The sequence below is a fragment of the Protopterus annectens genome, chromosome 4.part1 (assembly GCF_019279795.1).
Source record: "Protopterus annectens isolate FY-2018-M chromosome 4.part1, PAN1.0, whole genome shotgun sequence".
Lineage (NCBI taxonomy): Eukaryota > Metazoa > Chordata > Ceratodontiformes > Protopteridae > Protopterus > Protopterus annectens.
Genome location: NC_056734.1, coordinates 518,575,999 through 518,603,230, shown reverse-complemented (window position 1 = coordinate 518,603,230; position 27,232 = coordinate 518,575,999). Strand labels below are relative to the sequence as shown.

The following is a 27,232-nucleotide window of genomic DNA, read 5'->3' as shown; positions in this document are numbered from 1 at the left end:
ACAATATCATTCATTGTACACTTCATAACAGCATGACAGAAATTCAAACAAGATAAATGGAAAATTAGTATGCAATAGGATGGAAAGACCTATATTCAAAGGAACCATGTAAATGTGGACAAGGCAGGATTTCCATCTGGGATGTAAGATGGCAGTTAAGCTACACGGGTTTCCTGTGAAAAGCTGGACCAGAGAAGGGACATTTTATAAGAACAGTAAATACATTTAGAGGAAGGATTTGTCCAATTATCAGCAGGCAGATCAGGAATGCTGAACTGGTGGGTAAAGAAGTGAGGCTTAAGCTACTGTGATGCTGAGACAATGAATCATGTTCATTTAAGCCACAAAAATGCAAATCAAAACTGGACTATGACTACTAATGTTTGCTTACAAACATAAAATTACTAAGTCTACCAGAAAAACATTTTGAGATGAATTGACAGAAGTCTTTGTTTTTACAAAACATTAGATGGAATCATGGTTTGTGTGTCTACTTTTAGTGACCAAAAAAAAAAACTATCTTCACAGCTCTGCCTTGCAGTGACTCATCAAATATTTCATTCCAATGCAATTGCTCTACCTATGTTTGTACACATAAAAAGAAAAATCTAGCAAAACTAGACTTTCCACTGTGTGATTCCTTAAACCTCTTGTGTTAGGGGTGACAGGACATCAGGTGTTCAGCTAGGTGACAATTCTGAATGTCAATGACTTTTTCTTTTAAGTCTGTATAAGGACAAATTCAGGCCAAAAAAGCCAAACTCCACTAGCTGTGGACATGCATGTTTCTGCCTTCTTGTGGCATCATCAGCACAGCATAAATGGAATGTTTGGCTACCATTTGGAAACACGGGGTTGTCGTACCTAACTGATATCCACAATGAGCAGAAAGGTCACACAGAAAAAAACAATCGGTTAAAAAGCACAAAAAGAAAAATCTAGCAAAACTAAACTTTCCACTGTGTGATTCCTTAAACCTCTTGTGTTAGAGACAACATGGGATATATGCAAATTACCCTTTAAGGACATCAGGTGTTTCAGTTAAATGGCAATTCTGAATGTCCATGACTTTTTAAGTCTATAGGCAGAAACATGCATGTCCACAGCTAGTGGAGTTTGGCTTGTTTGGCCTGAATTTGTCCATAAATAGACTTAAAAGAAAAAGTCTATTTTTCAGAAAAATGGACATTCAGAATTGCCATTTAGCTGAAACACCTGATGCCCTTAAATAGTAATTTGCATATATCCCATGTCACCTCGAACACAAGAGGTTTAAGGAATCACACAGTGGAAAGTCTAGTTTTGCTAGATTCTTCTTTTTGTATTTTTTAACCAATTGTTTTTCTGTGTGACCTTTTTACCCATTGTTTTAGCTATGTATGTACACATCAAAAACACAGAACAGGTACAAGAAAAAATGGCAAGGAATAAATGATTTATATGTGCATACACTGCTAAAACTAAGAGGACAAGTTAATACCAGTAGTCTGAGTTCTCTTTTGCTAGATACAAGTCACTTAGGAAATGTAGTACTTGTTAACAATTACATATATTGTTTAACATAGATGGACTAGCTTGAGAGTTGCTGAAACCCTCAGTCACAGGTTCAGCTCAATGAATTAATTTTTGACATTTAGGTACCAAAAGACTTTAAATGGAGTGTTGGAAAAAGTTAAGAGCCATAGTCTCTTGTAATTATATTGAGGTGGATATTAATATACACGTCTCCATGGAAACAACATGAAAAAGCACACTAGAAACAGAATCTTTTTAGATTCCAAGTGAATTGCTGATGCTTGTTTAGAGCTCAGGTAAAGCTGTAACAACAGGTTTCTAAACATACAAGTATAAGATGCAGAACAGAAGAGTCATCTTTTCATGAAGGCTGTTGAAGACTTGACAGTTTTAGGTGCAAGAAAGAATGACATTTACTCAAAGAATTAGCTATAGCAGGCAGGGGAAGAGAGACTGCTCAGGGAGTTATTAACCACTTATGTGGCAATAAAAAATGTCTTTGTTTCACATGATGTTTGTGTTCCCTAATTGTTTTTATATTAACTATATTACTTAAATGTTTATACCCTTCCGAATTACACACAATTTGTTATACATTGTATACAAGTTCACACATCTTAACTGCAATTAATTTTTTCCTCATTTAATAAACACGTTTATGTTTCTCAAGCTTTGGAGAAACTTCTTACCATAGAGTTATTTCTTCATTAAGTAAAACACGTATGGAAACATGAATAAAAATATTGTTATGCATCTGCACGTTTCCCTTCCAAACCTGGGAACAGATGTTTCTTAAGTGGTTCCATGTAATCTTACTAGGGGATAAGGCTGCTCTGTTTAAACATAACTGGATTATTTGCATAATAATAAATCCCTGGTACTAAGCTACATTTCATCAACATCAGCGTATTATGTTTAGCCAGTGTAGCCATCTGGAAAGAGACTGCTGCCTTCTCCTCAGATGGCAAGTTATACAGCCTTGGCATTGCTATAGAGATGATATTTGCTTCAAGCACTTTATGTGAAGAAGGATGCATTGAAGACACTTTTGAAGATCATCAGCTTAAGTGCTGCAACAACAGTAGTTAGAATTAACCATGTGAAATATTCCAGAGCCTTTACAACAACCACGGGAAGGCTCAAGAGAGATTTTTATAACTTAAAGTGAATACTGATCTATATTATTACTAAAAGAGGTGGTAGAAAATGCTCCCAATTAACACAGAAGTGTTGAATGTGTCGATAAATCTGTTTTTAGTAACCAAGTTAAGTACACTAGACAAGAATGCTGGCCTTTATGAAGAATGGCCCAAGAGAGAAAAGCAACTGTAAAATTATGGCATCACAACTAATGTGTTTGTAAACAAGTCAGTGGAAAGTGAAAGAGATTAACATGCAGGATGTAAATAAATGTAGCTCTGGATAATTTCTGATAATTATGGCCCTATTACAACAGGACTGTTACAGTAGGAATGAGATTGGGTCAGTTCACAATACTTAAGAGTTAATATACGATTCAGAAAAAAACATTACCTCAAGTAGTTAGTTATATACACAAATACACAATTTAAAGAAGATTATAACAGAAGAGAGCACACATAAACAGAAGAAAACTTACATACACCCAATGAATAGAGAACATACAAGGTTGCAGAGGTTATAGTGAAGCATTTGGTATTCCTGACACCTCAGAACACATCAGTATGCTTGAAAAGAAACATTGTCCACCTTAAAGACAAACTAGCTAGTGTCTCAAAAAGGAATAGTTAAAGACATACATTTTAAGAAAAACAAAATAATAATGACATGTAACACAACAGTGACAAAAGGAATACAATTAAGGAAAATATTGGGTAAAGCAATAGCTAAGGCTTCTGCCTCTTAGTTCCAGGATCTTAGGGTCAAATCTTGGCTTCTGTTCACTTTCACATTCTCTTAATTAATGTTGGTGTGGGTATTCTGGTTTCTTCCAAAATATGCTGGTTGACTGGATTCTCCAAACTGCCCAAATATACACTGCCCTTAACCCCAACCTTGGCCATAGCTAAAAAAGGTCATAGAAAGATCATTCACTTACCCTGTTTGACTACTTATAGTAGCACTGACTCGCACATCAAGCCAATGTGGTTTTAGGTTGCCTTAACAATACAACAGTTGGCTCTGTTCACATAGAGATAAACCCAGATGACCCAGAAATGAGTAGCAAATGGTGGGGTGGGGGGTGGGGGTTAAAGAAGAATGAAGGAGCTGAGCCCACTCCTTCTCTCTGGAGCAACAGGAAGGGGTGCATACTCAGGAATATTTTTCTCTGTTTGCTCCTCAATAAAGACCAGAAAAGCAATAGAGGTAAGGCCAAAGAGTGGCATCTGTGGACTTGTATCACTCACAGAACAGCATTGCAGTACCATACAGTACTAACCATTGTTAATTGTGTGTTTTTCTTTATTCTGAAGTCCTTATGTGAGAAGGATGAAAGCACTTAAACTGTTTTGTTTTCACTGAATGGGGCTTATTTTTGGCAGTGCTTCCACCCAGAGGCTTTGCTTTGTTTCTTGTGCATTATTGCCTGAGGTATCGCTGTTTTTTTTTACTTATATAGTACTAACCACATATCCAATCCCAGTGACACCACTAGCCATGCACAAGGAAACGCTGAGGCAAAAAGTTAAAAACTCTAATCCCCCGCATGGATGATGGCACTAATCCTTAAGGAAACAAATAGGCCATAGTGCTGTCACCTCAGAGGGAGCGAGTCTGTAAAGTGAGTCTGGGGAGGCTGAATGGTTGTGGGCAGGGGTAAGATCACAAGACAGACAAAAAGAAAATACAGAACTGCCCACTGCAGTGATTCCTACTGTGGGTGCATGCTTCCTAATACTTGGCTAAAGTGCATCCACACATTAGCTGGGCTCGATCTCACAGGCCCCTGTGAATGTTAGCACAGTTTTGGGACTTTCACCATTGGTAACCTCTGCAATGGTATGAAACCAACATCCTCCTCATCCTCCTGGAATGGGCAAGCCAGTGTCATTCTCTCACACCCACCTTTTCACCCAGCTGGCTCCTCCAGTCCTTAATCAAACATTGACCTTGGCCATCTAGCATACAGTCAAAACTCTATCCCTCTGGTTCCATTGAGGTGGCATGTATCTTCATCCAATGGAGGAATTCACTTCATCCAGGCATTGTGAAGTATACACATACGGGGGGATTCACTGTGGTGGGCATTTTGCCTCACCTTCTCGCCACAGTGGGAGTCTAGCATGGTATGCACATTTCAGACTCATGTGCAAGTAACGACGATGTACTGTAACATTAGCGTGACTGTTGGACTCCTGAAATGCCACCCTTTAGATGACACATCCAGCTGCAGTACTATATACCTGCAATGGTGGTAACTTGGGTGCAAGTTACTGATCCCATGACATTTATCAAAAAAGGAGGTCTTTATTTTGGTAAAACCATACCAAAATATTAAACAAATGAAAATTTAAAATATTACATAAACCACACAGATGTCACATACAATTAAAAAAGTAAATATAAACCTAAACTATATTGTTCCTTTCTCACAAACTACATAATTATTAAATATCATATTTTTATTTTCTTAACTACAATTTATTCTCCCGCTAGTTTTTATAGGAACCTCAGTACCTCCGTATCCATACTTTCCATAAACGAAACAAAACAATATTATCCATTTTTCCTATTATGGTCACACCTATTATAAATATTTTTCAAAGTGGGGAACACCAAAACCCTCAACGAAAAGAGCGGGGGGGGGGAGATTTCCCTCTACACCAACCAGCTTTCCTCTGTCTGTATATATTTCACTTCTAGTCTTTGGACTTCTCCTACACTGTTCTGGCCCAAAAAGTAAATAAATATATTCCTTAGCACCCCCTTCAGTTTCCTTTAATGCTAGGGCCAAAAGATGAATGAATGGCCCTATCAGGAGAGAAAGGCTCAAAGTAATCTGAGTTGGAGACCAAAAGGTAAGAAAATACAAGACAGTTTGCATTAATGAAACTTTTTGGACCACTATACATTGAAGTCTGTGAAAACTTAATTTACTAAAAGATTCTGTTTAAACATAACTGCAACATCACCTCAACAGCTGTGTCATGCAAGTCATTCTGTACAAGTGTATGTCATTCCCAGCAGGTGAGCCATGTAAGTCATCCTATGCTCATGTATGTCACTGCCAGCTGATACACTGTGAAGGTCATCATGCACAAGTGTATGTCACCCCTAACAACTGCACCATGTAAGTCATCCTGTACAAGTGTATGTCACTCTAACAGATGCACCATGTAAGTCAAACTGTACAAGTTATGTGTCATCCTAACAGGTGAACTGTGTAATTTATCCTGTACAAGTATATATTACCCTAGCAGATGTACAAGATGAATTACACAGTGCAAGTGTACGTCACCCTAGCAGGTGTGACGTGTAAGTCATCCTGTATATGTGCATGTCATCCTAGCAGGTGCACCATGTTAGTCATTCTGTACAAATGTATGTCACCCCCAGCAGATGTGCTGTGTTAGTCATGTACAAGTGTATGTCACTGAAGCAGGTTCAACATGTAAGTCATCCTGTGCAAGTGTATGCCACATTAGTAGATGCACTGTTTAAGTCATCCTGTACAAATGTATGACACCTAGTAGGTACACCATATAAGTCATCCTGCACAAGTGTGTGTCACTGCAGCAGGTGCACCATGGAAGTCTTCCTGTATAAGTGTGTGAAATTGTAGCAGGTGCACCATGGAAGTCATCCTGTACAAGTGTATGTCAACCAAGATTCATAGTGTAAGTCATCCTGCAGAAGTTTGTCACCCCAGTGGGTTCAACATGTAAGTTATTCTGCACAAGTGTATGCCACCTAGGGTTGCCAACTGTCCAGAATTTTTTGTGACAGTCCATAATTAAGGGACACTGTTTTGAGGAATACAAGAATATGTTTGATTGCGCACAGTATTATTTTATTTCTATCTCCTCGAGAGGAGGTTAAACACATACTTCTATTCTGCACACGTTTTGCTTTCACATGCATGTTCAGAATTCTTGACATGAAAAGTTGGCAACCCTAATGCCACCCCCAGCAGGTGAACCATGTAAGCCATTCTATACAAGTGAATGTCACCCTAGCAGGTGCACCATGTGAGTCATTCTGGACAAGTGTATGTCACCCCAGCAGATGTACCATGTAAGTCTTCCTGTACAAGTGTATGTCACCCCCAGCAGACGCACCATATAAGTAGTCCTCTACAAGTGTGTACCACCCTAGTTAGTGCACCATGTCAGTCATCATGTACAAGTGTAAGTCACCCCAGCAGATTTACCATGTACGCCATTCTATACAAGTACATGTCACCCTAGCAGGTGCACCATGTGAATCATTCTGTACAAATGCATGTTACTCCAGCAGGTATACCGTTAAAGTCATCTAGTGCAAGTTTATGTCACATGACAGATGTATCATGTAAATCATCCTGTACAAGTGTATGTCTCCCCCCCAGCAGATGTACTATGCAAGTCATCCTTGGCAAATATATGTCACCCCAGCAGGTTTACCATGTAAGTCATCCTGTACAAGTATATGTCACTCCCAGCACATGCACCTTGTAAGTCATTATGTTGCATATCTATCATCCAAGCAGGTTTTCCAAGTGAGCCACCCTCTCTGCATATCTCTGTCACTCCAACAGGTCCATCATGTAAGTTATCTCATATATGTGTCTATTTTTTAAACACCTTTATTGAATTCTCACTTGTGATATACGCAAACTTACATTTATATAAAAGTGAACAAATCATATTAACAAGTTCACATTTACAAATGTTATATATTATACATCATATAGCCAAAGCAATATTACATAAAATGTTCAATTCCTGCCTTCTCTTCAACTTCATTCCTCCTCCAAAACATTTTTTTCTGCATGTATTGTTCTTACAGTTTCCATTTATTTCTATGTAATTTACTCCTACCTTTTTCTTAATATCCCACTTCCTGTTATTTTATCTCTGTTACTATATTTACTACTTCAAGCATAATTGGTTTAGATTTTGATTTCTATTTTCTAGTAATTGCTTTTTTGGCAGCCACCAGAACTGAACTTAACAAGGCCTTACTAAGTCTAGGCAATTCAGATTCTGTATGTCAACTGAAAAATATAATTTCCTTAGTTACACTCATTTGTTCAGCCAGTATTCCTGACAGAGTACTTTGCAGGGAATATTTAAAATCTGCCAACTCATTACACGAGAACATATGCTCCCAAGTACCTCTTGTTTCCCCATCACACCTCCAACATTTGCCATCTGCCTGAGGAAAAAATATTTTGAGGTATAAAACTGTTTCTATGCAAACCCTTCCAGGCAAAAATCCTAATTCTTCTAGGTTTTGTTGCATATTTGTGAGCCATACATGTCCTTTCATTGTTTTGTTGTGAATTGCATATCTAATCTATCTTTCCAATCTTTTCTGACCTCCACTGATTGATTTCTATAGCTATTGCACATTATCATCTCTCTCCAATCACCTCAACTGTATAGCAGATCTTACTGAGGCAATTTCAAATCCATTTCTCAGAAAATATTGCTCAGCTTGTTTTTATTGATGTAAAATGTATGTACTGTATGGATTTGCTGATCCTGTAACTTCATACTTGTGTTATTCTTGTAATTGTGATGTATCCATTTTCTGTTTTTATGCTTGTTTTATACTTGCTTGCTTGTTGTTTTTATAATTGCTATATTGATATATCCTTAAATTTGCAATTCTGGAGCTTTTCTCCCCAGGCCTCCACTGAAAAAGGGATAACTCCGTCAGCAAATGTCAAATAAAATAAATAAAATTTTATATACCCTACTAATTATCACTTTTTAACAGCAGCTTCTGTTCTGGATTCATTTAAAAACTCAATCAGTGCAGCTCTTTCATTTAGGATTCCCCTGTTCCTTTATCTTTGTCTATACTCTGAGACCAATCCCTGATAGGGAAGGCAATCACTAGCCTGCAATCCAAACTTCTTCTTGACTTCTTCCCATTCTGTTACCTTTCCCCTCTCTTATTTGTTCCCAGTACCTGGGCTCCCTTTCCAGCTTTCTTTAGTAAATTCCAGCCTCATCTTGCCTGTTCTCTGTACCACTAATTGCAGTCATCTTATCATCAGAGCCTCCTTTCTCCATTCCTGTATTGGCTTCAGTTCTTCATATACTTTCTGCTACTTTATGAATATAATATTTCCTATGACTGTTGTTATCCTCCTCTAGGATCTGTGCCACAAATCTCATTCTTCCCTTAGTTTTTGAATTATCCCCCTGCTTCATCATCATCATCATGCCTTTCCATTTTGAATTGTAGCATTCTGCTTGTGTTATCTATAAGACCTTTAACTGTGCAGCTCTAAAATATAGCTTCAAATCAGGTAATCCTAAACCTCCTTGTTCTATTGGGAGGATTATCTTATCCCATTTGACTCTTGCTCTTTCCCTCCCAAATAAATTCCTTCAACTCTTTATTAATTACCATCTTCAACTTCTCTGGTTGATAAAAATATGTCTGACCTGTGTATAAAATGAAAGGGAATGAAAACATTTTTTACTGCTTGCATTTTGCCTATGTATGTGTCTACTGTCTAGCAAATGGGCCATGTGAGTTAACCTGAGCATGAGTCTGTCATTCTATTTAGTGTACTATCATCTCAGCAGGTATACTATATGAAACATTCTGTACATGTGTTTAGCACTCCAACAGGTGTCTCATGTAACTAATTCTGTGCATGCGTCAGTCTCAAACCCCAGTCTCTTCTTGTCACAGCCTGACCAATGTATACAGATCAAACAGTAATGCACACTTATTTAAATCACATATTCAACTGCATCACTGCTGTCAACAATTCCTCTTTCTCCAAGGTGTGGCAATCTTAGTAAATTAAATAGGTGGGAGGTAGTTTTCATCGCTTATAACACACAATAAACAGCGTTTCAACAATTTTATCATAATATCATTTTAAACATTTTTAATTTATCATGGCTTTCAAGTAAGTAGCATTCAGGTTACTGTCTGTAGTCCAGTAACAGTTGCCATGTTCTTTGCAAGATGAAATTGGGGTAGATTTATTCCTCATCTTTTGAGTTGTTCTGTTGCTTTACCTAGACTACATGTACCAAAGTATGGGCATCTCCTTTCAAAACATCTGTCACCAGCCCACCTTACAGACAGGAAACAATATAAACTGGCACTGGAATATCACCACCTGGCATCATGTATGGTAGAGTCTGAGGTACTGTGCACGTATTTCTCTTTAAATACTGTCAGGATGTGTTAGTTTTTATTGGCTTACTGGTTAAAATTTATGCAAAGTAGCCAAACGTAAATCTTTTCTAACAAGTAAAATAAAAGGTAATAACTACCTATGCTCATCACAATAAAGTTTGTCCAAGTAGGGTTGTTAGGGTAGTTGATTGCATATTAAAATGTTGAATTTTCAATATTTCAGTCACTGTAAAACAATGGTTAGTGTTGCAAATGTAGTGGGGAAACAAAAAGTTCACCACCTACCAAGCACCTGAAAACTTAAATCACACAGACTTATTTCTTGTCTGACTACCTGCATGGATGTTTGTACTGACCAACATCTCATTTTGAGATGGATACTATATTCTAAAAAAAAAATAATGAAATTGTGCTGACAGGGAGAGCTGTAATACTTTACTGACCATCTGCTCAGATAAAGCTGGAGGCTGACAAATACAAATAAGGATTGGTTCTGGCAATACAGAATATAGCATTAAGGCCATGAGCTGTTAACAAGATTCATCCTATAGAAACAAATTTGTTTCCATCACTCACCATACGGATATTCTGAAACTGAACTAGTTAGTTAAAAAAAGTGGTTCTTAAATAATGGTCCTTCACTGGATTAAAAAAAAAATGAAATTAAACTGAGCCCAATAGAATTCAAGGATATATAATTAGGTGCATCTGTTGCAGCGGATCTTAGCAGAATGACTATTCCTAGCCACACACAGTGGACTCCAGTGCCAGATTTCAAGAAGCCCATTGATGCCATATATTAATATTAATTCCGATGCCAAATTCTTTCACAGGAGGATAGTGCTGTCCTATTAATTGCAGGACATACCCATCATGGAATAGAACGCAATTTTCTGATGAAGCAATTCACTGCATTGTACCTATTTATTACAGTATTTTCTTGCTTTTTGAGACATATTTTGTTTTCATCTTAAGCTCCTCCACTTCAGACCAGCACATGTGCGACTGTGGATACCAGCATTAAATAACTCTCATTTCTGGACCCCTTAGAGTTGACAGAGTAGTTAGAGACTTAGGGACACACATAGATAGTAATCTAGCCTTCAAACATCACCTATCTATACTAGTGAGAAAATCATTCTATGTTGCACAACTAATAAACAAAGGTATGGCATCCAAGTCCAAGGAAGTCATTGTTCCACTGTATTTGGCATTCATCAGACCTATCATTGAGTATAATTCCCCCTTTTTTATGTACCTAACAATGCATATTCAAAAACTGGAATATCCACAGAGGTTCCTCACTGAAAGAATACAGGGCATAAGTAAAATGTCCTATGCAGACTGCCTCAAGGCCCTATCCCTGTATTCTGTCTCCTGTAGGCTTTTGAGGGGAGATCTAGGCTGGCATACAGGGCATTGTCAGACCCCACTCTGATGGACCTCCTGCATAGCCACAAAACAAACAGCACTAGAATTCTAAAGACTTAAACATTGCCTGTTATATAAATAGGACCTGCTGGAGAGACAAGTATGTATCCCAGAAACTATCCCGTCTATGGAACAAGCTCCCCATCCATGTGAAGCAGAGTTCTTCCCTAACCCAGTTCAAGTGCAACTTGGACAACTGGATAGAGAACAGGAAATTCATCCCTGGATTGGCACCTATGTCTCTAATGGACACAGGCCCCTACTTGTAAATGTTTAATCTCGCAAACCCCTGCTTAAACTTATCAAGAGTATCAGAACTTGTCAGAGATTTGGAATACAAGGCTGGGCTTAAAAAGGCCCTTGTGGTCATTAGCTTAGTAAACACCTATGAATCATTGCCATCTGCCAATCCTGGTCAAAAGTTGACTTCAGTATCTTAAGAACAGGATTTTTTTTTTTTTTTTTGCAAAATGAACTTACTGAAGGGAAAACAGTTCTTGTCTCTGCGTCGTCCTCCACTCTTAAATTAAAAGTGCTCACCATAATTAGGCATCTCTATTGTCCGTTTTCATTCTTCCTCAACCCATGGGTTTGGATCCAATCCTCGGATATGACTTGGCCACATACTCCAGACTTTGGATCCAACTCTTGAGCTCCTTCCTCTACCCATAATGCCCTAGTCCATCCTCATTATCTTAGATCAAGTTTGTTGCCATTAGGCCCATACAGTTAGACAGAGACAGGGATAGCTGACAAAGAAAAGGCTTAAACCTGGAACTGTTGGTTTCAAAGCACAGTCCTACAGGTCTCTCCAGAAAGCTGAAGAATGGGGGATGGATGGGAGAGAAGTTGAGGAAGAATGAAAATGGGCAACACAGATGCCCAGTTATGGTGAGTACATAACGTTTAAATCTGATATTGTCCTTTTCATTCTTCCTCAGCCAATGGGACAGAATCCACAGCTACACTGATCTTGGGTGGCCACCATGGAAGGATATTTTGGAGTACTGCCAAACCAAACTCAGCTTTTTTTTCTAGAAATAATATCCAATTTGTAATGAGTAACAAAGGTATGAGCATTGGACCATGTGGATGCTGCACAAATATCAATAGATGTTCTAGGAAGCAGCCATGGATCTGGTTGAATGAGTCTTCAGTGGTTTGGGTAAGGCCATGCTTTGTTGAGAATAAATCTAAGAAATACAACCTGTAATCCATTTCGCTAGAATGACTTTGGAAAGTATTTTTGGCGAAAAGGAAATAAATAGTTGCTATGATTTTCTGATTTGTTTTATCCTATGAAGATAAAATTGTAATTGTCTATGTACATCAAAGAGATAAAGCATGTACTCTCCTTTATTTGAAAAGTTTGGAAAGATGACTGGTAAATAAATGGACTGATTAATGTTATTTTCAGAAGCCACTTTGGGTAAAAAGGAAGGGTTTGTCTGTAAGCTAGCCCTATCTATATGGAAGATGATGTAAGGAGTTTTTGAGGAAAGAGACTGGAGTTCAGATATCTTCTTTGTGGAATTTATGGCTACCAAGAATACCATTTTCCATGAAAGGAATTTTGTATCATTTTTAGCTGAATGTTCAAAGAGTTTCTGCATTAGACCTTGTAGCACAACTGTGAGATCCCAGGGATTTCCACCACAGACTGACTGACTGAGAGACCACTTGTGAGGCATCAGGATGTATCTGCTTGGCTTGTTCGCTAAGATGTTGATTTTTTCTGGAATGTGCTTTGCAACTAGAAAGCTGTCTGATGAGATCACCCATTCCCACACATTCATGGCCTCTCTGTAGAGGGGATATGACTGGGTCCTTCCTTGTTTGTTGATGTACAAGATCACAGACATGTTGTCAGCCTGAATTGCAGTAGTCCCTAGAGGAAGAGCATCATGAAATGTCTGCAGTTCAAATAGGACTGCTCTCATCTCCAGTACATTGATATGCAGATTAGTCTCTTTGAGGGACTACATGCCTTGGACCATCCTTCCCAGGAAATGGCCCCCCCACCCCAGTTGGGAAGTATCTGTGGTCACTGTGGCCATTGGAGATGGCAAAACAAAAGGTCAGCCTAGGTGAATATCGTCTGATTGAATCCACCAGTGAATATGCCATTTGCAAACTGGAGTTAGCCTGACTGGAAAGGATAAGGGTTGACATAGAAAGAACCACTAAACAGCTAGAGTCCATTGAAGGACACACACAAAGAAAAGTGTCAAGGGAAGTAATACAATGGTTGCTGCCATAGATCCTAGTGCTTGAAGAACTGATCTTACTGGAGGAGATAAATGGGAAATAAGTAGATGAACCTGATTCCTGATGGATATGTGATGAAGTGGCAGTGAGGCTACCTGTGTTGTATCCAGAAGTGTACCAATAAACTCTCAGCTCTGGATTGGGGTTAGGTTTGATTTGGCATAATTTATTGTTATCCCCAGTGACTATCAAATCTGGAGCAAATACTCCCTGGAATGTAGGAGAAGGTAATTGGAGGGAGCAGTGAAGCACCAGTCATCCAGATATGGAAACAATCAGAATCCTTTGAGTCTTAGATGAGCAACCACCACTGCCATGCATTTGATAAACACCTTGAGGGCTGTGACAAGTCCAAAAGGCAGGGCTCAAAATTCTTCATGAGCGCCTGTCTATATTGATGTGATAGCATGCATCCTGAAGATCTACTGAGCACATCCAGTCGTCCTTGTGAAGAAATAGTAAGAGGAACTGTACTGTGCCCATTAGGAACTTTGACTTCTTCAAATACTGATTGTTTGCTTAGATCCAAAATTAATCTGAGGTTCCTTGTCTTCTTGATCACTAAAAAGAAGAGTGAGTAACTTTGGAACCCTATTTGGTCTGGTGGGATTTTTTGGATGACTCATTTTTCTAGCAGCTTTTGAACTTCTTTTGGTGTGTCTTTCCTCTGATGGAGTGAAATGTTTGGAAGTTTCTTCCTTTTGTGAAATAGAAGTTGGAAAAATGGAATGAAATAGCTTCTGGATATGATATTTAGCACCCAGAAATCTTTTGTTATATTTGCTGAGGCGGGTGCAGGGATAATCATCCCCCAACTGCCTCCAGAGATGGACAGTCAGGCAGTGCTTCAGGAGCACTGTAAGGGTCTGTCTGGAAAGTAATCTCAGAAACCCTGATTCTGCATGCCTCCTCTGGCTCTAGGTTACGTCTCCCATTAGAATTTCCTTCTGTGCCTCTGGAGGAATTCTCCCTGTGCAGGTCTTGGAAAGGTCACTGTGATTTTTGGAACCATATTTTCTTACCACCTCTTTGATTCCTGGAAACGGTCTGTTGAAGGGTAGAAAATTTGATTCCCATGGCAGACAGTGTCATTCCATATTGTTTACTGCAGGAAAGTATCTCTTTTACTGATGTCCAAAATAAGGATGTGCCATCACAGAGGGGCAGTGTTAAAAGGACATCTTAAAATGCTCTGCAAAGTTGCAAAGCCACATCCAGGCATGTCTCCTTATGGCAATGCCTGAACCAACTGCTTGTGAGGTGACTTAATCTGTGTGAGAAATCAAACTCATTGATGCATTTAATATAAACAAGAGAGTGGCCAGCTGCAAAGATATTCTTTTGAAATCCTCTGCACACATGGACTCTGAGAGTATTTGATAGCTCTTTAGTCAAATCACTCCGAAATCTCAAAAATGTGCCAGGTAATTAAGAACTCAGAGCAAAGGTTGCTGAGGCAAAGACTCCAAATCTGTCCAATGTTCTAGACTCTCTGTTTGGTAGATGGACAGAAGAGATCTGTTCTGCTGGCTCTTTCTTGGTGGCTGCTGCCACCACCAATAGCATCAACTGGGACTTCTTTGCTCCAGTGGGGTTTGTCTTTTGGAGGGGTAAGAATTTGTCAGTTCTCTTTGAAACAGGTTCAATGGTATCTAGTCCCTTCCAAGCCTGGTGGGAAACTAAATCAATGAGTTCATCCATTGGGGGTAGGGGAGTAACCCAAAATATAGATGTTCCAGAACAAACAGTTTCCAAAATACCGATTCTTCCAGAGAGAGTTTTTCATAAGACCAGCCAACCTTTTTGTCTAAGGATCTCTAAAATGTCTCTGAAGGAGATGTCATCTGGTGATGATGTGGGGGACCTTTCTTCTTCACCAAAATCAGTATCCTCAGTGAGAGACTCCATTGAGGAGTCTATGTGCCTCCTCTTGCATGGTCTCTTCTGATGCACTTCCTCAGTGGGATGTTTAGGTGGGGTATCAGAAGACAGGGGAAGTTCATCCAGCAGAATCAAGTGGACACTTGTTGGAACTGTCTGTCCCTGTGGAAGGTCTGATTGACTTAGAACTCAGAGTCAGTGAGAAAAAGGGGGAAGTATCTGAAAAAAGAAAAGGTGGTTCTCTGGACAGAGAAAAAGTCCCTTTCATGATCTCAAAGGCAGATGGACCTGCAGAGGCCTCAATCAGCTAAGCCGAAGCCGAAGTTCTCAGAGATGGCAAATTTTGACCACCCTCTGATCCGTACCTCGCAGATGGGACCCAAACTGTCCAGGGCTGAAGCTTTGAGAGGTAGGGACAGATCCAACAACATTGGAGTCAATATTGGCCCCATGGATCTGATGTTGACACCTGCTATGGGACGCATTCCGATCCAATGGTATCGGTGTGGAACAAGTCAGGGATACCATTGGAACTGAAGAAGAAATCTTTTTCAGATCCAACTCTAGACCTCTCAGTGATTTCGGATCCTGGACTCTGAAACAACTGGACAGCTGGGAGAAGGAGACAGAATAGTGTGGGATGACACACGGAGGTTCACAGATCCAAGGGGGGTTGGAGCCAGTATAGCCCCCCCAATCTGGATCTGAGCTCTGAGAAATTTTTGCATCATCCTATCAACATCCAGTTCTGATAAACTTCTGGAAGATGTAGTAGATGGAGGTCTTGAATGTCTCTTAGGAGTTTGCAACAATGTCAATCACAAAGTAGGAGATGTACGTTTAATGGTATACTCTGCTGCAGGACCGCTTTGTGAGGTGCCAAGGTTTGGATCAGAGGACCTAGGATCTGAAAAGGTGCCGTTGGACTTGCCAATATAATTATTAGATCCAAAGATTTCAGATCCAAAACTTTTGGTTCTGAAGGACGGGTCTTAGGATCCGATGTAGTCAGATCCAAGATCTTACGGCTTTTGAGTGGAGGCTCCAATGAGGACCTGGGGGACTTTAGCTGGAGCATTTTCTTTGCTCCAACAGAGTAGATTTGACCACTTCAGATGACGTTTGAGCCCCTGAAGAGGTAGCAGTAGCAAGAAGTCCCTTTAATATTAATTTGTTGCATCAGTCAGTCAAAGCCCTTGGATTAAAAGTTGAACAAACTGAACAGTTTATATCCAGGTGAGCTGCTCCAAGGCAATAAACGCACTGTTGTGGGCATCCAAATTTGGAATCTTATGCTCACAAATACTGCATTTTGTGAAACCAGTTAATTTATCTGATATGGTAGAGAAAAAACATCAAGAATGTCAGTCGCAAATGTAAATAAGCAATATAGTGAAAGGAAAAAAGCATTTTTTTAATGAGAGGAAAGTAGATAGAAAAGGATATTTATCAACAACAGATTACCTTGATTAAAAGGTAAACAGAATACCAGGTATGGTAAGACAGAGAGAGAGAGAGAGAGTACTATATATAAAAATAGTAGCAGTCCTAACGCATGCGAGAAACTAAGAGGGAAGATGACTAGAAACAGTCTGTCAGAAAATTAACTTTTGAAAATAGAATAAAAGGATTAACTCACAAATATTCACTATATCCCAGCTTGAGAGAAGAAACTGCATCTAAGCACAATGGCAGCAAACAAGATCTGAGGCAAAGGGGATGGACTAAGGCATTATGGGTAGAGGGAGGAGCTCAACAGTTGGATCCAAAGTCTGGAGTATGCGGCCAAGTTAGATCCGAGGATTGGATCCAAACCCATGGGTTGAGGAAGAATGCAAATGACAACATTAGATCCTTCTTTTTTGACAGAGAGACTAGCAAATCAGATGAGAGAGTATCTAAGATAAGTACTCAAAGTCTGAGTGGAAAAAATGAAGTCCTCCTTTGAAAAGTATAAGGCCCTCCTCTCATTATTTTGGTCTTGGTCTCTAAGTACAAGCTATGAAACTCAGAGGTGAGCACAAAAGGTCATTATAGCTTGTCTAGTGGCAGTGAACTGTCAACAGCCAAGAAGTTAGAATACATCACTATGATTGACTTTTTTCACTTTCCTGATCAAACACTGGATACATATTCAGGTGGTTACCTTTTGGGTAGAAGTAAGGAGGTATGCTGCTATATACTTTTACCCACAGTGCCCTTCCTCATGTTACCTCAGATCTCATTTGCCATGCAGCCGTAAAGCCGTTTCAAGCCTGCTCTCAAGCTAAGTATTTAGTTTCATTGAATACAAAAGGTTGTTTCAGAAGTTAACTTTACTTACTATTTAAATTTACTTCTTCGTTCTCATCAGCCTTTACCCACTTTTGCATTTCTAGTGAACCCTTCTTTTTCCTTAATGACCTTACGGTAATCTCTAGTACCATTGTTGGTACCACCTTTCCCCTTTACCCTCTGTGATAATCTTTCATACCATAGTTGGTATTCTCTTGTCTTTATCCTTATTTACTTAAAAAAAATCTCCTTTATTAATACTATTCATCTTTTCTGTAAATAATGTCTGAGAAAAAAGGAGCCTCAGGGTTTAAACAGTGCGACAAGTGAAGTCGCAAAATGCCTAACAGTGACTCCCATATATCATGCGTTTACTGTTTGGGAGTTCCACATTTGTCAATTCAGCCTCCTTGTTCCTTTGTCAAGTTTGAACAAAAAAATAAACTAATTTTGAAAAGCCTCCTTAAGATGCCTTTCTCAGAGGCTATCTCTGCGTCAGAGGGCTCAACCCATCCCAGAAAAGAGCACAAGGAACACAAAAAGAGACCTCATTTTGTTCCTTCTTCTTCCACTGATACAAAGGAGTAGGAACCAAGACGTAAAATACCAAAAATGACTTTTTCGGCTCCAGAGTCGAAACCAGTTTCCATGGCACCATCCTCGGTACCGTTGACAACTTCTTTATCGTCGGCACCTAGTTTATTGGCACTGACAACTTCCACAGCACCGACTCCACCTAAACCTCAATATTTGACTTCTACACCTACCATGACACCAAGCTTAACTATTGCTTCGGTTCCAAGCTTGGAAACCCCTGCTACATAACTCTCTAAACTAGAGACATTGGTGCCACTGGAAACCGCTACACAGACCAGATATTCCCCTTCAGTTGATCCTTTTGTGGGGCAGACATTTAGCCCTTTCCTAGAATGATCAGAATCACCATCAGGGATATCCACCCAGATCAACCAGGAGCTTCTCAGAACTGGACGTGGTGCACCTTGTGGACCAGCTGCTTATGGCCAGAGGGACTGCAACACCTTCTAAGCCCCCACTCCCTGCTGGATTGGGACATCTATCTCAACGGACTCCAGCTTACTCTCCTCCTTTGACTGCTTTGGAGGCTTTGAAGTATTTGACACCAATGCCTTTATCGGTTCCCACACCTTCGGTGCCACTAGTGGATATCACTGTGGTGCTGGAGCCGGCCATTTGGTCTTTGACTTGTTTGGAGCCAGGCCATCTTCAAGTTCAGGTTCCTGGCAGGGCTCCAGCTTTTTCTAAGGTGCTGTCCATGGTTACAGGAGCATTGTCGGTACTCCATACTTGGTAGTGGGCTCGTCGGAGTGGGGTGTGACCCCAGTTCCAAGGTTGCCCCTCTCAGTTCCAGGCTCCCATCCCCTTTCAGGCAGGCCAACTTTCCTAGAGCTGGAGAGGCCTCCTGCCTCTGCAGGCAAGCCATCGGCACTGGAACCCCAGATACGTCCTTTCTCTGAGCCGCAGCTAACACAAGCCACTGCACCAGAACTTCAAGCACAAGAGCCTCAGGATACCCTGCCACAGGGTGCCCTTTCTTTAGAGTCCTCCTCAGAAATCCCCACTGAAGAGGTACCATGCAAGAAAACGTGCAAGAGGAAGCATGTAGCCTCACCAGAGGAGTCCCTGTCACCTTCTGATGATGTCTCATTCAGAGACATCCTGAAAATGCTTAAGCAGAGGGGTGACTGGAAGCCCACCAATCCCTCTTCCAAGAAGTCCATATTCCTGCAGGCTTGTTCAGCTCATTGTGCCTGGAAAAGTCCTGACACTATTGAACCGATCCCATGGAAGCCGGACAAAATTTTATCTCCCCCTGAGCAACACCCTCATTAGTCCAAGGGTCTTCCAGTAGACGCAATGGTGGTGGTGGTGGCTGCCACCAAAAAGGAACTGGCCAAGGAGAGCCAAACTGCACACCCCTCGAACAGAGAGTCTCGGGCAGTGGACAGACTAGAGAAAAAGAGTTTTTGTGTCATCACCCTTTGCAGTTCTTTGAATTATCTGGCACATTTCACCAGGCTTCAAAGAGACTTAGTCAATGAACTCTCTGATATTTTAGCAGGAGCTGTTTCTGACAAGGTCCATGACAAAGTCACCTTGCTGCTAGGTACCCTGGAATCCATATCCAACTCCTTCATGCATCTAATCTTCTAATCTCTCATGCCACTGAAGGAGCAGCCAGAGCAGCAGGTTCAGGCATTGTCATGTGCCATCACTCCTGGATGCGCCTTTGTGGACCTTTTTAAGTCTTCCTTCCTTAACGCTCCAGTTAAAGCATCCTCCCTTTTTAGCCCTAAAGTAAAAGACACTTTGGCCAGGTGTGAGAAGGACGGTAAGACCCCAACTGCCATGAGCATATGTTTTTCCACTTCTCAACGTCCATATTCTAGGAACCAAAGGAGCAGAAAGATGTGGCACAAGAAATCACAGGGTCCTTTCCATGACACAGATGGTGAGTATACTCCCCGAGGCAGAGGGGGTAACTCATCAGGAAGGTGCCCATACAGGGGCATAGGGAGTCTGCGTAATCAGGTCTCCAGAGAGTCTTTGTCTGGACAACCCTATCAGTGCTCCTGAGGAGTGGCCCGATTGCTTTCCTCTGGAAGCAGTCGAGAGACTTTTTTCCTTGCACCTTTCTGCCTGGCTAACAATAACAACAGATCTCTATTGGGCAACAGATTATATCCAGAGGTTGTCACATCCCTTTCATTCTTTATCCAAAGTCACCATCTCGATTGCCCAACATCCAACCCAGTCAAAGGGAAACAGCAGCACTACAAATTCAAAAGCTCCTTCAAAAAAAGTCATCCAAGCAGTCCCACCAGACCAAATAGGATCCAGATTCTACTCAAGATTCTTTTTAGTGCCAAAGAAAACAGGGGATTGGAGACCAATTCTGGAACTCAGCATCTTAAACAAATTGGTCAAACAAGAAAAATTCCTGATGGTCACGGTTCAGTCTATCCTTCCTTTATTGTAGAAAGACGACTGGATGTGCTCAATAGATCTTCAGGATGTGTATTACCACATAAAAATGGACAAGAGGTCCAGAAGGTTTCTTCGCTTCCAGCTAGGGGCCAATCATTTTCAATTCTGCACCCTTCCCTTCAGACTCTCTACAGCCCCCATCAAGTGCATGGCAGTAGTAACAGCTCACTTGAGACTACAAGGAGTCCATGTATTTCTCTACCTAGACAATTGGCTCTCACCACCCCCACCAAGTGTCTACTGGAGATAGCACTAAACAACACATTCAGGATAGCAAAATCATTGGGAACCTCAATAAACTGGGGAAAGTGCAACCTGACTCCCTCCCAATTCTTAGAGTTTATCACAGCAATCTTCAACAGAAATGCCTGCCTAGTCTCTCTCTCTCCCAGACCACAGACTAAACAGGATAAGATCCAAAATATGGGTGATACTTTGTCAAAAACTAGTCCTTGCCCGCACAGTGCTTCAACTCCTAGGATCCATGGCAGCTTCAATTACCATAGTACCATTGGCAAGACTACACATGAGGATTCTCCAATGGTTCATTTTCAGCTGCTGGGGCCAGCCTTGCTGCGACCTATTTGCATCTCCAGCAAACTACAAATGCAGCAGCTATTTTGCCCTAATCCCCCACAGGGGGAGTCCCCGAGGTATACTCTAATCCATGATTGGCCCACAGGACTTCTGTAAGCCTTTCCCCCCTTTCTGAGGAAACCCCTTCATCTGAGAAGCATAGTAATCCTCATTGCCCCTCACTGGCCTCGACAAACTTGTTTTCCTTTCCTCTGGCCTCATCTAATATACCAACCTTGGATTCTGGATCCAAGTCCAGAATTGATCTTGCAGCCGCAAGGGTTGACTCACCCGAGCATTCCCAACCTCAAGCTGACAGCCTGGTATCTCCACTTCCAGTAATAGCCAGACAGACTAACCTTACCTCCTCAGTGCGTGATATTTTACTGACTTCACATAAACCATCCACCAGGAAAATTTATCTCAGCAAGTGGAAAAGGTTCATTATTTGGTCTAGATAAAGACAAGTTGACCCTTGCTCAGCCCCAGTTGGAGTGGTTTTGGATTATTTATCAAATTTTCTCCAGTCAGGAGCAGCTGCCTCAACTATTTGAGTACATTTAGATGCTATTTCAAATTTCCACAATGGGTTCTGAGACTCATCATTAATCTTCAGTCTCTGCAAAACATTCGTAAAAGGCATCTTGCATATTAGACCACCTTTCAGAGAACCCATCGAACCCTGGAATCTGACTTTACTACTGCAATCCCTGACACGTTCACCCTTTGAACCTGCTTCCACTTGTGATCTTAAGTTCCTGTGCTGGAAACCCTTATTTTGTATAGCTGTCACATCAGCCAAATGCATTTCAGTGCTTCAGACCCTGTGTATTAAATGACCTTATATGGTATTTCATGAAGACAGAGTATCACTCCGGACCAATCCTTTTCTACCTAAGGTTATCTCAGATTTGGCAATGAACCAAACGATTGACCTTGCGGTATTTTTCCCAAACTATTCAAATGGGGAGTACTGTCTTCATTTATTAGATGTTCACAGACAGCTACGTTTTTATCTGGACAGAACAAAGTCAATATGTAAATCAGACCAATTGTTTGTATCCTATTCAGGCCCAAAACTGGGAAACTCTGTCTCAAAGGTCACCGTGTCCAAATGGCTCAGAGACTGTATTTCCTTGATTTACCAACAAAATAAAACTTCTTTACCAAGCAAAGTTAGAGCACATTCTCCCAGGTCAATAGCAACTTCTGTCACTTTTCATGCAAAAGCCTCATTGAATATTTGTGCAGCTGCAACTTAGGCTACCCCTCATACCTTTATCACTCATTACAAATTGGATTTGGCCTCCAGGAGAAGAGCATCTTTTGGTTCAATGGTGCTCAGGAATATACTTCCATAAGGGCCTCCCAGGAATGAAGGTAGATAGGGACTCTGTCCCATCAGTAAGGACTGAATGTTTACAATATCCGATAAAGAAGTTATGCCTTACCATAATGTTCCATCTGTGTTGTTGATCTTCATTCATTATGTCCCACCCTCCTTCCCCCTCCAGAGGCTGCTGGAGATCAAATTGCGTCCTATTCCTTTTTAGGGTTTCTGCTCAGAGACAGCCTCTGCTTTACTTATAACAGGCAAACTCGATCTGAGGTAACATGGGGAAGGGCATTCTGAGCAAAAGCTTAGCTCAAGAGTTTTTTGGCTGGCACATGTTTGTTACAAGGCTGACGGTTCCGAGGACGGAACTGACACCCACCAGTAATGAATTAATTAAGATCAACAACACAGATGGAACATTATGGCAAGACATAACTTCTTTTTTAGACTTTTACCTGCACTGTGTTAGGGATGACAGGCCCTCCAAAGTGTCATTATGCATTTATCACTAGGTTATACTTTACTTGTAGTATCATATATGCATATATTTACTGGTACAGTGATTTATTATTTTGTTGTAGTTAATCAGTTAAACAAATTAATCATTTATGTAACAAAAAGCCCTATAAACATTCATTTAATGAGTTCTCATTGATATCACATGCAGTGTGTAGTCTCTTACAAAAAACTGTTTAGGTAGCTCAGTTCTTTAAGGTCATGATGCGATCTGACGTAGGGTGTGCTAAAGTAATTATATAGTGGGTCCTTTATGTGCAACATATGTAATGAGAATGATTTTAATTTGGTAAACAAGTCTGCTATTTAACTTGTTCCTTGAAAACATACCCATGTGAATCAGTCAGTCTTCTGCCTTGTTGCTGTGAACTGTAATTTTATGGGGAATCGTTACAGTAATAGTCATCTATTTTATGGTTTGCTTATTTTTAGTAGTCAGGTAAGTGAGCTGACCTATGGGTCATTTTCAGTCAAACAAAAATCAAAGACATCACATAAGTAAGTAAATGTTTGCTTTAAAAAGTGAGAGTTGATGGTTTTGTGCTACTTTTCCTTCCCTAGTGAGACTGGAGATGGAACAGACACAGGCTGATCAAATGCCATCATCCAGTGTGGCATGACCTAAGCAAGTTGTGCTGGAAGAGGAAACTGAAGACATGGCACCAAATTAGAATGAAGCAAAAACAGGCATTCTTGAATGAGGATACAGTATATTAGAACAACATACTATTGGACGGCAAATGTCAAAATTTGTGAGGCAAAGAACTTGGTCTCCACAATTTAAAGATGGTTTCTATTTTCAGCTGCAACAATTCATGAAACAAGCTGCAGAACTGAACATTTAGGGGCTGGCACAACAAAAATGACTGTTGGCATTTGTTATAAGTATTTAAGAGGAGGCAAGATACAATTAATTGGGTATGTAGTCTAAATTAGTACTAGAAGTAAGGATGTACACATGGCCTGTTTGAAACTAGACTGTAGCCCAGTGCTTCCCAAAAGCTGTGGCTACAGTTAGATGCCTTTTGCCAGTGGAGAGAGAGCCTGTTGTTATTCTGACGGTTCCCAAAAAGTGTTAGCTTTTTAATATTGCAAATCTCAGAGCATTTAATTAAATCATTAATTTACTGCATTTTGGCAATTTTCTTTTACCTTTACTTCATGAAAATAAAAAGTCTTGGAAAGGATCTTGCACTGTCATTGTGAATGGCTTGACATAATGCTAATGTAACAAATACACATACACATGGTTTGTATCCATTGACTGCTTTTCACTGAAACCTAGACATTTAAACACATTTGTTCAAAAGATATCAAACATTTTAATACATGCAATGAAAGTCCTATAGAGCCTGCCAACACAGATACTTCACACTGCATTAGTGCATGTGCTCGCATGAAAGAAGTACAAGGGGTTTTGCTACTGTAGCTTTTCTTTGGTAGATTCACCATCTATCACTGAATGTATGGCTTGTTACACTAGCACCTGCTACATATTCTGGAGGGACAGGAACAAGGAAATAAAGTTGTGTGAGGCACTCACAGTAACAGCAGATGTTCAATCTCATTCCTCCCTCTATCCTTCCTGGAAAAATACATATAGTGGATATAAAAAGTGTCCACACCCCTGTTAAAATGTCAGGTTTTTGTGATATAAAAAAAATGAGACCACAATAAATCATTTCAAAATTTTTCACACCTTTAATGTGACCTATAACCTGTACAATTCAATTGAAAAACAAATCCGTTAGGGGAAAAAAATAAAAAACATACAATAAGCTGGTTGCATAAGTGTGCACACCCTTAAACTAATACTTTGTTGAAGCACTTTTTGATTTAAATACAACATTCAGTCTTCTTGGGTACACACATGATATCAATTACAGAGGCTCTGATTAACCCCAAATAAAGTTTATCTAGTAGGATTTTCCTGACATTTCTCAGTTGCCTGCTATAGCAAAAGCCATGGTTCGCAGAGAGCTTACAAAGCATCAAAGGGATCTCACTGTTGAAAGGTATGAGTCAGGAGAAGGGTACATAAAAATTTCCACAGCATTGGATATACCATGGAACACAGTGAAGACAGTCATCAAAAAGTGGAGAAAATATGGGACAACAGTGACATTGCAAAGAACTGGACGTCCCTCCAAAACTGATGAAAAGACAAGACAAAAACTGGTCAGGGAGGCTGCCTAGAGACATACAGCAACATTGAAGGAGCTGCAGGAATTTCTGGCAAGTACTGGTTGTGTACTATATGTGACAACAATCTCCCCATATTCTCCATATGTCTGGACTACGGAGTAGGGTTGCAAGACAGAAGCCTTTTCTTACACAGAAAAACATCCAGGTCCGGCTAAAATTTACAAACAATACATCAAGACTCCCAAAAGCATGTGGAAAAATGTGTTATGGTCTGTTGAGACCGAAGTTGAACTTTTTGGCCACAATTCCAAAAGGTAAGTTTGGCGCAAAAACAACAGTTCACATCATCCAAAGAACACCATCCCTATGGTAAAGCATGGTGGTGGCAATATCATATTTTGGGATTGGTTTTCTTTAGCTGGAACTGATGCTTTAGTCAAGGTGGAGGGAATTATGAACAGTTCCAAATACCAGTCACTTTTGGCCCAAAACCTTCAGGCGTCTGCTAGCAAGCTGAAGATGAAGAGGAATTTCACCTTTCAATACGGCAATGACTTCAAGCATGTATCCAAATCAACAAAAGAATGGCTTCACCAGAAGAAAAATAAAGTACTGCAATAGCCCAGCCAGAGCCCAGACTTAAATCCAATAGAAACTCTGTGGGGTGACCTGAAGATGTTGTGCACAAAATATGCCCTCACAATCTGACAGATTTGGAGTACTTTTGCAAGGAAGAGTGGGCAAATATTGCCAAGTCAAGATGTGCCATTCTGATAGAGTCCTACCCAAGAAGACTAAATGCTGTAATTAAATTAAAATGTGCTTCAACAAAGTATTAGTTTAAGGGTGTGGACATTTATGCAACCAGCTTATTGTACATTTTTTTTATTTTTTATATCCCCCCCCAAACAGATTTGCCTATTTTTCAATTGAATTGTACAGGTTATAGGTCACATTAAAGGTGGGAAAAGCTTTGAAATTATTTATTGTGGTCTCATTTTTATATCACAGAAAACTGTCATTTTAGTAGGGATGTGTAGGACTTTTTATATCTACTGTACATTCTGATCTATCTCCCAATAGTTACTTAGGTTACAGGTACATTAAGCCTGGCACTATGCCGACTTTTTTTTTTTGACCGACATGGCTTGATATGCTGGTACAAAAACAAACACACAGCCTTGCAGGTCCTACTGAGGGCAGAGAATGGAAGTGGCTGCACAGTAGAGGAGGGTAACCATAGCTCTCAACCAATCAGGGACAAATCTCAACAGAATCAAGGATAAATGTAGAAATAATCAGGGACATTTAAAATATTAGTTCTATTAACTTGAAACATTGACAGAACAGAATGTGAATTAATGTACAACTTCTGAAGCAAAAGAAGTCTAGAACTCTAATTATTGTCATTATTAAGTATAATTCACCAAACATTCTCCAAAAAAGTCACCAATTTTAGGAGGGATTAAGAGAGACAGATAAAATTTGACTCAAAATTGGGGACAGTTGAGAGGTATGCAGGCACAAATGTTTTACTTTCTCGGGGACTTGTATTATGGAAGTGGAAGATGTAATTTAAGAAAGGAATTTTATCAACATGTTGCAAAATTGGACAGTGGCGGTGTCCCTATTCTATTTATGACATGCAGATAACAGGGAACTTCTGTCAATGCATTAGGTCTGAAATACAGGAGCTGTTCATTCCCCAGAGTCTGAATGACTATCAAAGAATCTTGTACAGTATATATATTTCTTGTGATTTTATCCCCTTAAAGAAGCTGGTGCAGCCAAAATGTACAATTTTATTTTTTTCTACTCAAATAATTTTTAGTTTTCTATTTATTTTAAACATTTTTATAAAATAAACTGATAATCAATATTACATGGATTAACTATATACAATATGTACATTGGCCTGAAAGAGTATACAAAAAGAAAGAACAAATAAAAACACTAGATAGCACATTTCTA

The 27,232-nt window shown here is 40.0% G+C and overlaps 1 protein-coding gene across 1 annotated transcript in view; it reads left to right on the top strand.

Annotated features, from left to right (window-relative positions):
- Positions 1-24,779, top strand: part of LOC122801384 (RING finger protein 227-like) — a 134,553-nt gene extending 109,774 nt beyond the window's left edge. The window contains exon 3 of the mRNA XM_044070907.1: positions 23,678-24,779. Within this exon, the coding sequence (XP_043926842.1) occupies positions 23,678-23,736 (59 nt within the window). The 3' untranslated portion in view covers positions 23,737-24,779. The remainder of the gene's footprint in view (positions 1-23,677) is intronic.
- Positions 24,780-27,232: the final 2,453 nt, after the last annotated feature.